Source organism: Thamnophis elegans, chromosome Z, assembly GCF_009769535.1.
Source record: "Thamnophis elegans isolate rThaEle1 chromosome Z, rThaEle1.pri, whole genome shotgun sequence".
Classification (NCBI taxonomy): Eukaryota; Metazoa; Chordata; class Lepidosauria; order Squamata; family Colubridae; genus Thamnophis; species Thamnophis elegans.
In genome coordinates this window covers 113,667,764-113,683,721 of record NC_045558.1, presented here as the reverse complement: position 1 = coordinate 113,683,721, position 15,958 = coordinate 113,667,764, and the positions used below count along the sequence as shown (strand labels likewise).

At 38.4% G+C, this 15,958-nt stretch overlaps 1 protein-coding gene across 1 annotated transcript; it reads left to right on the top strand.

The window, feature by feature from the left end:
• Nucleotides 1–13,056: 13,056 nt before the first annotated feature.
• LOC116521530 (vomeronasal type-2 receptor 26-like) lies at nucleotides 13,057–13,956 on the top strand. Its single transcript, XM_032236191.1, has one exon. It carries the CDS (start codon nucleotides 13,057–13,059, stop codon nucleotides 13,954–13,956), a length of 900 nt encoding a protein of 299 aa, XP_032092082.1.
• The last annotated feature ends 2,002 nt before the right edge of the window (nucleotides 13,957–15,958 follow it).

Here is a 15,958-nt window from a genome sequence, read left to right as displayed (position 1 = left end):
AAATCAGAGCATGTAGAAGGATCTGAAAAGCAAGATGGGGTGGCTGAAAATATTATTTTTTTCTCTCCTGCAGATGCCATGTCTGGAATTCTGGAAACATACTGATGCTGTTTGTGCTACTCAGAACAGGGTCTATATCCCTCATAAATATTTCACAAGTGGTGACTTTGTTATTGGTGCCACCAGTTCTCAAATGATAGTATTTATAGATCAGTTTTCTTTTGAGGAGTATCCTGCCCCTGATGTTGACTCTCCAATGTAAGTATGTATTAGTTTTAGATATAGATGTATGGATGTATAGCTGTAGATATATAGAGCTATAGATATAATTATCTCAAGACTGTTAATCATTTATTTGTTAAGTTAGGTAAAAGCTTGTCAGAGACATATCTGCTTTTCTTCTTTCTTCCATAGCCTATAAATTGTTTTGATTACTGGTTTGCTTGTTCTTTAATTTTAATTTTTTTACTTCTAAAATGTATAAACCCATTTAATAATGTATAGAACAAGATACATGGGGCTTTCTTTTGCTCTCATTCTCCATTTATAAGTGTGTGTGTGTTCATTCATTCATTCATTCAATCATTTATTCTATAAATCTAATAGAATATAATATTTCTGATCCATCAAATTTTATACACTAAAAAGATAAATCAATCTTTAAGAGTCCAGTTGCCTCTTGAAAAAGCATCTTTGGGACAACCATGACCTGGATGACTGAGAATCTCCACAGACAATCTTTAAGTGTAGCAAATTCATTGGTAAACCTATGAATGATAAAATCATTTTTGATCATACTGTGAGACAGGTAGCGGGTCACTTAGATACGATAGCAGATTCCATTGGATACTTTCAAATGGAGATGAGAAATATTTTGTTAGACATCCTGTAATTTAGTCTCTTCCTTCTTCCTTGACCAGGAGTCTATGATTTATTCCGTAAACATTAAAAGTACATTCTGCATTGCATTTTAAATGTTCTTGTTTTCTTTTGGTAAGTATTGCCTCTTTTAAAACACTTTTTCATTCTTATGTTCTTGATTCCCTTATCTTACTATTGTAGCGGTTTTTTATGTTCTGTCACATTTATTAGTGTCATTCCTTGCAATATAAATTACTGCTGTATAATCTTTCCATCAAAATCATACTCTTCATACTCTTCATTGCAATCTTATTTATTCACTTCAATGCCTCACAGGAGTATTTGCCACTACACACTGTAGTTCCAGCATAATAATAACAATGTCTCCTTAAGTTTTAATTTTCCCTCCCATCTTTTTGATAAATACTTTTCCTATTTGTGGTGTCACTGGTAAAATATTTTACTACTTGCTTTATTTGAATTTCTCTACATAATCAGCAACATTATGTACTAATAATTATAACAATTTGAAGACAGAAGGCAGTTCATAGAACTATCCCATTTCTTTAATTGCTAATACTGGGAATTTCTCTCCTTCCTTTTTCTTTACAGAGTTGTGACAAAGAATTATCAGCATGTGCTAGCGTTGGTATTTGCAGTAACTGAAATCAATGAAAATCAACATTTCTTGCCTAATATCTCCTTGGGTTTCCACATCTCGGAGAGCTATTTCAGTGCCAGGAGATACTATCACATCGCCCTAGATTTTTTCTCAGCAATTCATACACTAATTCCTAATTATAAGTGCAATAATCAGAGCAGTCTGATTGCAGTTATTGGGGGATTGGGCACAGATACTTCCCGGCATTTGGCTGCCATTTTGAACATCTATAAGTTACCTCAGGTATAAAGAGAAAGTAGAATGTCAATTTTTATCATGATTTATCACGATGTTTTACTTTCCTATCAGAAAGGGAATTTATTGAAAGTTTCTTCATAGAGATGTTGAAAAGCACTCATATTTAACAATAACAATAATCAGCGTATGTTCTATGAAAATACCTTTAATACTATCAAACATCTGCCTATCCCAAGTCCTTGGGAAACACTCAGTGGCTGGATAAAAATGCCAATCTCATCTAAACATCTGATTGACTGTGACTAGTATTAGACTAATAATCTAATTAATTATCATACTTTTCTTAATCATTTCTTTGTAAACTGTAGTTGCAAGTTCAGAGCCTACAATAGAGGTGTCCCTTATCCACTTTCACCTTTCTGGAATTGAATCTCTTCACTGCTTCATAGAGAAGCTATGCATCCAATTGCTGAATTTAATAAGGTTGCTAATTTAATAAACTGATAGATAAATTGGATTCTAAGTGAAAGTAGTGAAGTTGCTGAAAATTGTTTAGACTTATTCCCTTTTAGTAATTCTTGTGAAAGGAAATTGGGAAGAAGTTATTTTTCTTTGAAATTGGTTGAAAAGAGTTTAAAATAGATAGGCAGCACAAAAATGTAGCAGAACCTGATAAATATTTACTCAAAGCAATGTAGCACAAGAGCACATTTAAACACTCACAAGACATACAAGTGCTGAATGATTCTTATTTTAAATAATTTTTACAGTGTTTCTTTTTAAAGAAATTTTATTACAGATTATGATTAGAAAAATAAAAACTAGTACACACTAACAGAAATACAAGATTCATTTTTTGGGAAAAGGGGAAAGGGGAAAAAAGAAAGTCCATAAAAATGAAAAAAATATATAAAGAAGTAACTTCTTCATCACAAGTATAAATTTTAGTAATTTATCAGTTTCTTAAAATGCAACAAATTCTCTTTTTCCCTCATATTTCATCTGTTGAGTATAAACATCCCTAGTCAGCAAAAGTTCATTAAGAGCTATCAGAGGAAACATCACATCTCTTTTAAATTTGATCAAACATGCAAAATATATTCCTTCTTTGTATTTTCAACATTTTGATTTTTATGCCTTTCAAATAATATGCTCGGTTTGTTTCTTTTCATTTTTTTTTTGTCTCATTTAAGATTTCTTTTATAAATTCAGTAAAAAAAGTTATCTAAATCAGCCCTCTAGTTTTTATTTGCATGTCCCTTTTAAATACTAAAATGTGAACCAATTTCATTTATGTATCCAGTATACCATCTTTTTTCATATTGTAATTTGTAATTTGTCATGCTTAAATTCATATTCAAATCAATTCCAGTCTTATCCAATATAGCATGTTCCTCTATTGTAACATCTTTTGTAAAACATTGATCTATGATATTAGATATATTTAAAAATAATTTTTGAGTCCTTTGTTCACAAATCTCCATAGAAATATCCATTCTGTAGTAGTGTTTTATTTTTTTCATTTAATTGTAATTTTTAGCTTTTTTCCCCCTGATTCCTTCAATGTCTGACATTCAAAGTCCCATCTCATGTACTTTTCTCCAAAGCCAAAACTACATTTTCCTAAAGGCAAGGGTTCTTATAATTAATTTCAAATTCTTATATTAAATCCATCCAGATACCTAGTCTGGTTTTGATATTCCAAAAGCAACATTATAAGTACTATTTTGATGTGAATGTGACAAAAACCTAATCATTCCAGAGGTTCTTAATATTTCAAAAGGAATAAAAAATAATAATTCCAAAGGTGATTAAGAAATGATGCTCAGTTGAGCTTTTTGGCTATAAAGGCTTCATTATGACTGAATTAAGATGGAATCCTTTGACTTTCACAGTCACTAATGGGCAACTTCACAAGCTCTCCTTTTTCCAGAGAGAGTTTGCTGATCATGATCCAGCATCCTACTTTGCTGTGACCTCATTACAAAATCTCACTACACTTTGCAGGTGTGCTTAGTTATTTTTATTATATACTATTTATATGAGTAAATCAATTGTGAAAACTTAACAAACGTCTTTCAAAATCTTTTGGGTAATAGAATAAGGAGATCTTAAATTATTTTGCAACTTTTATTCAGAAGGAAACAGAGATAATTTAAAAAAATAAATCTTAACATTTCAAAATACAAGAATGTAGATATATCTCCTGATACTCTAATTTGTTCATAGAACATGATTTCACTTTTTTTCCTCAATCCCAGTTTAGTTATGGTGATTTTGCTCCATGATGAGGGATCAATCCAATTTTGTTTCTCTTTACCAAACTGGTACCAAATGAAATTCATCAGTACAAAGGAATTGTCCAGTTACTTCTGCATTTCAGATGGAAATGGGTATGCCTAATGATCTTCAATGATGATGGTGGAGAGCTTTTTTTGAAGAACATGCTTCCAATACTTTTTGAAAATGGCATCTGTCCTGCCTTCATTGCAAGGATTTCTGCATTAGTTTTTTTCGAGGACTATGCAAATACACAGATAAAATGGCACAACATATTACTAGATATTATAAAGAGTAAGGCCAATGTTATTTTTGTCCATGGAGAAACTAGGACCATGTTATCTTTGATGATTGTTCTGAATTCAAGACATACTGATGATGAGAAATTATTTGGTAAAGTGTGGATTATGGCAATGCAGCTGGATTTTGTAGCACTGGTCTTACATAAGGATTTGGATCTAGAAATCTTCCATGGTGCTTTAGCCTTTACACCTCAGACTCATGAAACACCAGAGTTCCAGCCTTTTCTTTGGAGCCTGAATCCCTATCTGGCTAAGAGAGATGGCTTCATTCAGACATTTTGGGAACAGGCATTTGGTTGTTCTTTTTTAAACACTAATATTCAGGAGGACATTGACGATAGCTGTACTGGGAAAGAGAGGCTAGAATGCTTACCTGGGCCTTTCTTTGAAATGAGCATGACTGGCCACAGTTACAGTATTTACAATGCAGTCTATGCCTTGGCAAATTCTATACATTTCATTGATTCAAGCATTTCAGCATTCAAAAGAAGATTTGCCAGAAGGAGAATAGAAAATGGGATTCTGCAGTCATGGCAGGTAATCGCTCTTAAATATCTGTGGTGAGTTCTAAATTAAGACCTCATCACAGGTCATTGTCTCTAAATATTATTGCTCAAATGATTTTGCAATAAATATGCCATAAATATATATAAATAAATATGCAATAAAGATTGCATATTGCAGAAATATATATATCCTCTCTTAATATTCTGAGGAATATATTGACATGCAGTTGCTCCACAATAATTTCAATGTCCTTCAGTATTATTTTTACCTTGAACTTTTGTACAAATAAATGTACTTTGCAATGATGGAAAATTACATTAGATAATTGTGAGCAGAAAAATAATGAGGGGTATTTGCAGTAGTGGGATTCAAATAATTCAAAAACTGGTTCTCTGCCCTAATGATTTCTTCCAACAATCACTTCACCAAACTGCTCAGAAAGTTAACAACTGGTTCTCCCAAAGTGGTGCGAACAGGCTGAATCCCAATACTGGCTATTGCCCTGATATTTTATATAAACACACACTTGACCTTAGGTAAATGGCCAAGAAACATGTTACCAAATTTAATTACATGCTCCTCGATGATAATTCTTCAAGAGCAGCAGTATGTTTACGCACCTATTTAAAAAGATTTGTGTTGACAACATGCAGTGTCCATATACTTATGGACAAAATGTAATTGTGCCCATGAACAATTTACCCATGGACAATATACCCAGTGACCCATATAGACTCAGGGATAATGAACATATGCCCCTGGACAATACCAGTGGTGTGTTGCAGGCATACTGGAGCCTGCCCTGAGCACCAGATACCATTCCAGTGTGGTGCTCCAGAGGGCCTACCCACCCACCTGAGCTCCTTATCTGTCTTTTAAGCCTTTGGCACGTATGATGCCTGAGCAATGCTTCACCGAGCAGCTGAAGCATCGTGGAGGCTTGCAAAGGAGTCGCAGGCAAGTACAATGCATGCATGCACCATGCACATGTGTGCGTGTGCTGTGCGCATACATGTGGGTGATGCTGGGCCTGTTCCAGCCGGTAGGGTTGGAACTGGATCTGGAAGCCACCACTGGACAATACCTATGGAAATATACTATGACTAAGGACAATCTCATAGACAAGTAAATCAGTGGGATATTCCGTATTGTACTTTGAAGTTCTAACTTGAATAATTAATATGCAGAAGATACAAACAGATATCCCAAAATCTCCAAACTCCAAACTTTTCTAAGCAAAGTCCATATTATTGCCAAGAGCATCCAATAAACATATGCCAGCATTCCAAATATCATCCAAAATTAAATCAGAGTCCAAGGCAAAGTAATCCTCAAAGTTCCAATTTATTAAGAGAGACATGTTGGCATATCTATGGAAATCAGAATCTGAGCTTCCTGGGTTTCCCCACCCAGTTGAAAGTTCATGATCTTGCCCCCACACGCACAGGTCCATCACATGGTCCAATCTTCTACTGTCATGCTGGCAGTTCCACCCATCCAATTCCATCAGATGCAGAGGTGCAGAGACAAAGAATGACCTTGGCTTTCTAGAAACGAATTGTTTATTTTGACAACAGCACATTCTACTCCTTACTATTCCCGCTTCCAATTCCCCATTAATGAAACAGCATAGTAAAATAAGAGAGAGTGTAGCAGGCCAAAGATCTTAAAAGGAACCACCTGCAGGCCTGATAGGCGGCCTCTTCTCAGAAGAAAAATGTTTCCTGAGGAGAGAATAACATATGGTTTAACATAACAAAATTAACCACATCTCCCCCCAGCCCTAGAAGGACCCTTTTCATGGAATTGTTTTACTAACTTATCTACTTTTAGGTCCCAGCTTTTCACCCAAGTAGCTTCGGACAAAGGGTACCCCTTCCAATGCACTAAATACTGTAACTCACCCCTATACAGCCTGGAGTCTAAGATTCTTTTCACCTCATGTTGTCTCTCCCCTTCTATCACTACAGGAGGAGGGGAGCTTGGGGAGCTTGGGTGGATGCTGGACCCAATTACTGGTTTCAACAAGCTACAATGAAATACTTGGTAAATTTTCTCTAGAATTCTGGGTACATTGCGTTGAACTGTAACTTGGTTAATTATCTTCGCTATTGGGAATGGACCTAGAAATTTTGGGCCCAATTTCTTGCTAGGCATTTTTAATCCTATGTATTTATTAGATACGAAAACTTTGTCCCCCACACAGAAGTGGGGTTGGAGTGAGCGGTGTTTATCAGCTTGCTTCTTGTAGGCTAGAGCTTTCCTCGTATTTTCCCAATCTTTCTTTAGTGTGTCCATCCATTCATTCAGAGACATGGAGGAGGGAGATTCTCCAGGCAGCTCAGGCATGGGAACAAATTCCATGCCACTGGCAATCTGGAAAGGAATTAATGCAGTGCTGCTTTGGACTGCATTGTTGTACACCACTTCGGCGAAGGATAGCATGTTCAACCAGTTGTCTTGCTGATAGTCCACATAACACTGGATATATTATTCCACCATCGCATTGGCCCTCTCCACTGCGCCATTTATGCTGGGATGAACCACTGAGCTCAGTCATTGTGTGGACCCAATGGATCTCAGGAACTCTCTCCAGAACTTGACTGTGACCTGGACTCCACAGTCTGAAATGATCCTCTTGGGCACCCTGTGCAGGCAATGAATGTGTTTCACAAACATTTTCACTAATTTCTTTGCGGACAGCAACACTGAGAAGCGATGAAGTGTCCCTGCTTGGAAACCAAATCAATAACTGTCCAGATTATTCCTTCTGCTGTCTGAGAGTTCAATGATGAAGTCCATTGTGATCTCTTCCCATGGTCAGTTAGGGCTGGCCACTCATTGTAGTAGTTCAGGGGGCTTCCCAGGCCATGTTTTCATTGTTGTGCTAGTAGCACAGCATTTCATGTAATCTTCCACTTCCGATTTCATCTTTGGCCACCAAAATTGATGCCTGGCAAAGTGGCCTCCTAGTTTTGCATCATGACTTCACTGTAGAACTTGCAGCCTCAACCGCACGGTGATGTACACTTTAGCCTGCCAGCCTTCCAGGCCAATCCATCTTTCATCATTAGGATAACCTTGTTATTGCTGAGCCCCTGGTCTACTGGGAGCACCGATTTCATCGCTGTCATCAGCTTATCCAGACTTCAGGTGATGACCTGGGCTGCCTTTTGGTGGGAGGAAGAAAGGATGGGTGAACAACTTCTCCCTTCTTACTGTCATACTGTGGCTTTCTTGACAAAACATCCGCAAACAAGGGTTCTGGTATTTATTGGATACCTAGGGATTTTGTCTCTGCTGCAGGTGCTGCATGTTCTGGGCTCTTGGGTTCAATCATCCCTGGGTGGCCCTTTAGCTCCACCAGTGGTAGTGGCCCAAATGCGATCATCAATTTCTTACTGCAGTCTTCCCACTTTATCATAAGCACCAAGCCATTCAAGCCCCAAGATAATTAATTCTGCCATCTTTGGAACCACAATGAATCTGAGACGCTCATAATGGTGACCTATTTGTAACTTCACCAGTTCGGTCATTAATGTGCCCCCCCCCCAAATAAGCATTCCATCTATCTGCTCAACCCGAATGGGATAGGCTAGAGATATTGTGTGTATGCCGAGTTGCTTTATAATCAACATGCTGATTAAGCATCGAGTGCAGCTGGTGTCCACGATTGCTTCAACTTCCCCTTCCACCCCCATTTCTGGTACTTGGAGCTTGGCTTGGAAGGTGAAGGGATGGATGGGTGCACTCACCATTGGGTCATCTACACTATTCTCTTCCTCCAAAGTTTTCCCATTGGGTGGACTCTTCATCACCTTAGGTTGGGGATCAGTTTTCTGAGGTTGTTGACCCAGATTACTCTTTTCGGTTGGCATCTGAGGCCTTCTCTTTACTGTGCTGGTGGTTGGTGTGCATGTGTGTGATATTGGGGCTGGAGCCAGGCACTCTGACACTCTGTGGTCAAGTTGATAGCACCGGTGGCCTTTTATTAGCCCTCACAAGGGAAGGAATCCAGTTACATCCTACAATTTAGGAACCACCTCATCACATTTTTCCGCTTTCCATCCTGCAGCTTCCCCCTCATTCATCCTTTTTTCTATTGCCGAGAACATTTCTCTGTTGAAAGGTGGGGTAAGAACCTGTTGGGGCATTGCAGGTGAGATTGGACATGGTGCGGGGGGTCAATCCCTGGGTTGGCCACTGCCCAGTTATCTGACATGGTGCCATCTGCTGAGGGAAAGCAGGTGCCCACTGGCATCTGTCCCATCCATGACCTGGGAAGAAAGCCCATTCTGGGGTTGCTTGATTAAAAGGTTGCAGCCCAAACATCAGATGCTGGCTTGGTTAAATTCCCCATGTTGGTGGCCTAGCAGGCAGCCACAGACATCTCTCCTATCCATGACCTGGGAAGAAAGCCCAATTTGTTGGTGCTTAATTCACAGGCTGCAGCCCAAACATCAATGGCTGACTAGTAAGAGATGGCCAAATCCCTTCCTGGTGGTTGAGTTGAATTCCCCATGTTGATAGAGAATCAACTGCAGGGTAATGGGTCATTTCATTTGTCGCTGTATGGAAGGAGTAATTATCTCCAGTCCAGTGTAATGTCAAGCCTTTGCTGGGGAAGGAGGGGGAACTTTCACTCATGTTTGGCTGCACAAATTGGTTTGGGAGGATCCTATCATCTTGTTGGCTATTGGGTGATTGTTCCTGCCCCCTCCAGCTGTGTGTAGAATTAGTCTTTCCACCACCACTCCCTCTGGCTGCATCTTTCTAGATGCTATAAATCTTCAAATTTCCTCTCCCACAAATTCCTTTGCAGTCTGGAAGATTTGCAGAGAAGCGACTCATCATTACTTTCTTTTCTCAAAAGGCTCTTCACTGATATTTTATGCTGACTGGGTCAGGTCAATGTTGGTAGTCAGCACCCCTCGCCAGCACCCCGTGCCAGGGTTGCTGGTGATTTATTATAAGGGAAATTCGGGTTAATGTCAGTGTTCCAAATATCATCCCAAATTAAATCAGAGTCCAAGACAAAGTAATCCTCAAAGTCCCAATTTTTAAAGAGAGACATGTTGGCATATCTGTGGAAACCTGAATCTGAGCTTCCTGGGTTTCCCCAACCAGTTGAAAGTTGATGATCTTGCCCCCTGGCAGTTCCACCCATCCAATTCTGGTCAGGTCCAGAGGTGCAGAGACAAACAATGATGTAGGCTTTCTAGAAAGGATTTCTTTTTTATTTTGACAACAACACATTCTACTCCTTACTATTCCCCCTCCCAATTCCCCACTAATGAAACATCATAGTAAAAAAAAGAGAGAGTTTGGCAGGCCAAAGATCCTAAAAGGAACTGGCTGCAGTCCTGAGAACATGTCTATGTAGTCATTGGGACTTGCACTCAGCTCAAGAGAATGTATATCATATTTTTTAAACAACTAGTCAATTCTAATAATAATCTAATAATAATGGATTAATATGCCTGGTTTTAACCATTGTGGAGCAGAGAGGTTTGAAACATTTAAGTAAGCACGCCTAGAATTATATTGAAAATAACTGAGCTATAAATAAAATAAATCAGCTCTCTAAATTAGAATTATTTTTCTAAACCAGTCATGAATTTTATTCTCCTAGCTCCATCACATCCTAAAGAACTTTTCATTTAACAACACAGCTGGAGAAATTGTTCACTTGAATGAGCATGGAGAATTTACTGTTGGGTTTGATATTACAAATGTCATAACTTTTCCTAATAAATCCTTTGTTAGAATAAAAGTTGGAAAAATAAATCCCTGGACAGGTCAAGGTACAGAGTACAGCATCAATGAGGATTCTATCATCTGGCCTAGAAACTTTAATCAGGTGGGAGTTTCTTACTATTTCTCGGATCAAACATTCATTTATGAAATATTTTCTAAAAGTGACTTTATTATACAATTCTTTGCTAACTAATCCTCCCAATGAATGGAACAATTTTAATTGATTGTCTTAAAAGTTCACTGAATGTATTGTTGATTACTACATATAGCAGTGGCTACTATCTTGGGTATATAAACAAATAGAAATCATATCAGAAAACATAATGTTTCCAAATGTTCTATTCTTCTCAAATCCAAAGAAACAATTTTCAGAAAAGTGATGTTTTTATGTAATGAAAGACCATATTTATTATATTTAAAACCAAGATTCTGAAAATGATTTTTTTCTTGGTAGTATTATCTTCATTCTTTTCAAATAGGTAGTACCCCTTTCTCTCTGCAATTCCATCTGCCCTTCTGGTTGTCATAAGAAAAAGAAGGAAGGGGAGCCATTTTGTTGTTACGATTGTGTCCGGTGTTCAGAAGGAAAGGTTTCTACTGAAGCAGGTATAATATTTCTAGTCCATGATATTGTTAAGGCAAGCTTTCTGTATATAACAGTTTTAATAAAAAAGAAATGAGATAAAAGTGGCAGTTTCCTACACTCTTAAAATTTCTGTTTACTCTGACATATCTAAGAATAATATCTAATGAGTTTGTTTGGAACTATAACATTCAAATGTTATGAAGATAATTTACCTTGCTCTGGAATTTTGTTTCAGTATGTTTTGTTGGAATCTCTTAGAATACTTATCTTAAACCTTCATTTCCCAGTTGATGGCATTACCATGGTATCTAAGTCAGTAGTGGGTTTCAAAATTTTTTGCTACCAGTTTGGTGGGGGTGGCTAGGTGGGGGGACATGTGACTGAGTGGGTGTGACCAACTTGACATCACTCATACCCATGCCCACTAAGTCACAAGTTTCCCACCAAGCCACACCCACAGGAAAAGATGGGAAACTTTTTAGGATTTCTCCCTATCTATCCCAGCCTTCTCTTCACCAGTCACCCCCCATTTCCCTTCCTTTAGCAGCCCCATCCCTGCCCCACTTCCTCCCCCACCACTGCCTTTTTGATTGCTTACCTTCTGCAGTGGCTGGTCCAGAGTGTGGAAGGCAAGCTAAGTGCAGTCTTCAGCAGCCCCCACCAGCCGCTGCTAATGGAAAGCAGCTGGCTGGCGAAGAAGCCTCCCAGCCATCACCACTTTGAGATCCATTTTGCAAAGCAGCTCTCAAAGAAGTGGTGGCTGGCCACAGGCCGCTGAAAAGTAATCCAGTCCATGAAAAAGCTGCTGTAGACTTGCAAGGCCATGGGATGCACATGCACAAAGAACATGGCAGTGACAGCAGCACCTTTTTTGATGACCAGAGGACTTTTCACTGGTCTGCTGCCAGCCACCGCCTCTTTGAGAGCCAGTATGCAAAGCATCAGAGCGAGTGAGTAGTGACCAGATTGGGGGGGGGGATAAGCAACTGGAGACAGGGAAACCAATTTGGGGGCATGCTCAGATGGCTATTGCTACCACTATGCCAATATTTCTGCTACCGGTTCAGGTGAACGGATGTGAACTGGCTGAATACCATCTCTGATCTAAGTGCTTTTCAAATAGTCCTATTCCTCCAGGTTCTGAGGACAAAGTACTACTATGAGCAACATTTGGGGGGGGGGAAGTATTATTCAATTTGTTATGGCATCAGCCTATAGGGACAATCATTCCAGTTTAGCTTCTGATTCCATATTGCAGTGTTTCCCAATCTTGGCAAGTTGAAGATGTCTGGACTTCAACTCCCAGAATTCCCCAGCCAGCATGTCTGGACTTCCACTCCCAGAATCTCTGGCTAGGGAATTCTGGGAGTTGAAGTCCAGACATCTTCAACTTGCTAAGGTTGGGAATCACTGCCATATTGGTTATCAAGAACATACCTTGGCATAAATTCTGCAGCTGAAAAACAGAACATGGAAAACCTTATTCACATATGATTTGATGACATCAAAACTGATGCAAAGATGAACATCCAACAACTGAAAGAAGCTGTGCTTGACAGGGCAGCATAGAGAACACTTGCCTATAAAGGCACCAAGAGTCAGTCATGACTGAATGGTTAAAACAACAACATTGCCAACAAGAGCCGAGGTGGCACAGTGGTTAGAGTGCTGTACTGCAGGCCACTTCAGCTGACTGCTAGTCTGCAGTTCGGTGGTTCAAATCTCACCGGCTCAAGGTTGACTCAGCCTTCCATCCTTCCGAGGTGGGTAAAATGAGGACCCAGACTGTGGGGGCAATATGCTGACTCTGTAAACCGCTTAGAGAGGGCTGAAAGCCCTATGAAGCAGTATAGCAATAGCTATTGCTATTGCTATTTACAGTTCAACTTTTCTTTCTTTTAGACATGGATGCCTGCAACACCTGTCAAGAAGATCATTATCCTAATAAGGAACAAAATCAATGCATACCTAAGATATTTTCCTTCCTGTCTTATGAGGAACCCTTGGGAATGGGGTTAGCCATTTCTGCATATTTCTTTGTTTTCATCACAGTTTGGATTTTATGGATTTTTATAAAGTATCGCAACACTCCTATTGTCAAAGCCAACAACAGGAGCCTCACTTATATCCTCTTAACTTTTCTTCTCCTCTGCTTCCTATCTTCATCACTCTTTATTGGCAAACCGCATAAGCTGACTTGTCTCTTCCGCCAAATGGCTTTTGGAATCATCTTTTCAGTGGCTGTTTCATGTGTGCTATCAAAAAATGTTACTGTGATTGTGGCTTTCCTTGCCACCCAACCAGGATCTAGAATGAGAAAGTGGATGGGGAAAAAAGTAGCCAATGCTATAATTCTTTTCTGTTCTTCTATTCAAGTAGGCATATGCCTTATCTGGTTGGCTACTACTCCCCCTTTTCCTGATGTTGATATGCATTCAATGGCTGAAGAAATTGTGTTAGGGTGTAATGAAGGGTCAACTGCCATGTTCTATTGTGTTTTAGGTTACATGGGTTTCCTGGCTTTTGTGAGTTTCCTTGTGGCATTCTTTGCAAGGAAGTTACCTGACAGCTTCAATGAAGCCAAGTTCATAACCTTCAGCATGTTGGCCTTTTGCAGTGTTTGGATATCCTTTATTCCTACATACTTGAGTACTAAGGGAAAATACATGGTGGTGGTAGAAATCTTCTCTATATTGGCTTCCACTGCTGGACTGCTGTTTTGCATCTTTTCCCCCAAATGCTACATTATTTTGCTGCGGCCAGAACTAAACAAAAGAAATGAAGTAATAAAACGAAAAAGATAAAATAAGCTATTTATGGGCTTAGCTTAATTATAGGTATTCGTTGTAGATTATACACTGCAACACACTGCACCATTCTCTGAGAACATGACTTGGAACATGTCGAATTAATCTATGTTACCCAGTTCTGCATTTTATCTTCTGCCTGGGCCTTTTATCAAGTCAGAAAACACTTTCAGTTGCAATATTTTATTGAATGATTGATTGATCTAACTGAGGTATAACCAATGTTAGATGAAGATTTATTAACATAAATTTGATAGATAAATAAATAAATAAAATATAGCTGGCCATCTCACCAAAAGTAACTGGGTGGCATACAACAGATAAAACACCAAAGTAAAAACAATATAAAGTATAAAAAATGTATTGATAAATAGCAATATTTCTAAAAGTTTATGTTTCTGTAAATACTATGGTGCATTTAAAGTAAAAACAAATAAAGGCTAGAATACAAGCAAAATGAAGTCAGTTACTTTCTCAGGAAAACTTAGTATGGTTATGAGTAACGGATTTGAGAATTTATTTGGATCTAACATTTTGTAATGAAATAATCTAAATTGTCTTTCTCAGCCTAAAAAATTGATAATAATCTGTTTATTTGAATGATGTACATCAAAAAGAATTTTTATTTAAAATGTATTGATTAAAATTCATTTTTATGCATCCTTTGAAAATACACAGCCTTATGCAGATTGATGGCAAAACAAGTAGAATCAAGAAATAAAGGATAGTCTGTACAGTGTTGTAACATAATCCATGGCATGGAAAGGGTGCTATTGCTGCAGCCTTTCCCTTGGCAACTATTCCACTCTGTCCTAACTAAATTGAAAGCACAAAATACCATCTGCTCTATGAGTGACTTCTTCCAGTTCCTGTAAGAGCATTGCAGAATGAGGAATATAATGATCAAAGGGAGTGTTCACAGTTTGATTGTGTGTTGGAAATGCAGTCAGTAATCAATTTACAGTGTTTGTTTAGTGACCATTTGAAGTTACAATGGCAGTGAAAAAAGAAACTTACAATTGATTCTTGCCCTTATGATTAGTCACAGTTGCCTCACAGTCACATGATCATAATTCCAGCAATTACATGTATTTACACATATTTATTGTAGCATCCTAGGGTCATATTATCACAATTTGCAACTTTCTAAAATAGCTTCTGACAAGCAAAGTAAATGGGGCAAGTTGAATTTGCTTAGCAACTGTGTGATTCACTTAACAATTGCAACAATCCACTTAATGATCATGGCAAAAAAAGGTTGTAAAATTGGACACAAGTCACTTTCCTTGCTTGGCAATGGAAATTCTGATCTCAGTTGTGGGGGACTGCTGGGAGGGCCGGACTAACTATCTGTAAGCAACTGATGAAACAAAACCTCATGTAAGGCTCTTTTTTTTCAGCTGGAAATGATAGAGAAATGATTGAAGCCTGGGAAACTGCCCCTTGTCAGTCAATAGGATTTTTGATTTACCACAACCTACTAGGTACTTAGGACCCAATGCCACACTGGTACAAGTAAATAGCAATCAATGACTTAATAGCTGGCCAAAAATGGCCATCAAGATTGTAAATCTGTGCAAAGAAAGCTTACCTAAAAATGTCCATTTGAAATTTAAGCAGCAAGAGTGGTTCAAGATAGTTCTAAATAGTTGTTTTCAAGAAGGATTAAAGACAGAGAAGCTACATAAATCTGTCTGTAGGGTTGGCTGGATACAAATGCTTGAGCCTCATCCTTTGCCTTGTGGGAAACCTCATTGATTGTGATTGCTCTGATCAGCTCTTCATGCATCAGGACTTGGGGCGTAGGGGGTCACACCTCATTATCCAGTTATTTCAACTAATAGAAGATCCTTGTAATTTTTCAGTATTCAGTATTTTCAGATAAATCATGGCTTGAAGAGTCCAACTGTCATTTTTGATTGGAGCAATGTTGTCAGAATTGGAGTCAGTTTCTAAATCTGGATCCTGGCCCATGACATAAAGTTTTTCATGACTGGAG

Bases quoted from the DNA above. Each gene is read 5' to 3' on its own strand.
- LOC116521530 (XM_032236191.1), top strand. From the start codon at position 13,057: ATGGATGCCTGCAACACCTGTCAAGAAGATCATTATCCTAATAAGGAA.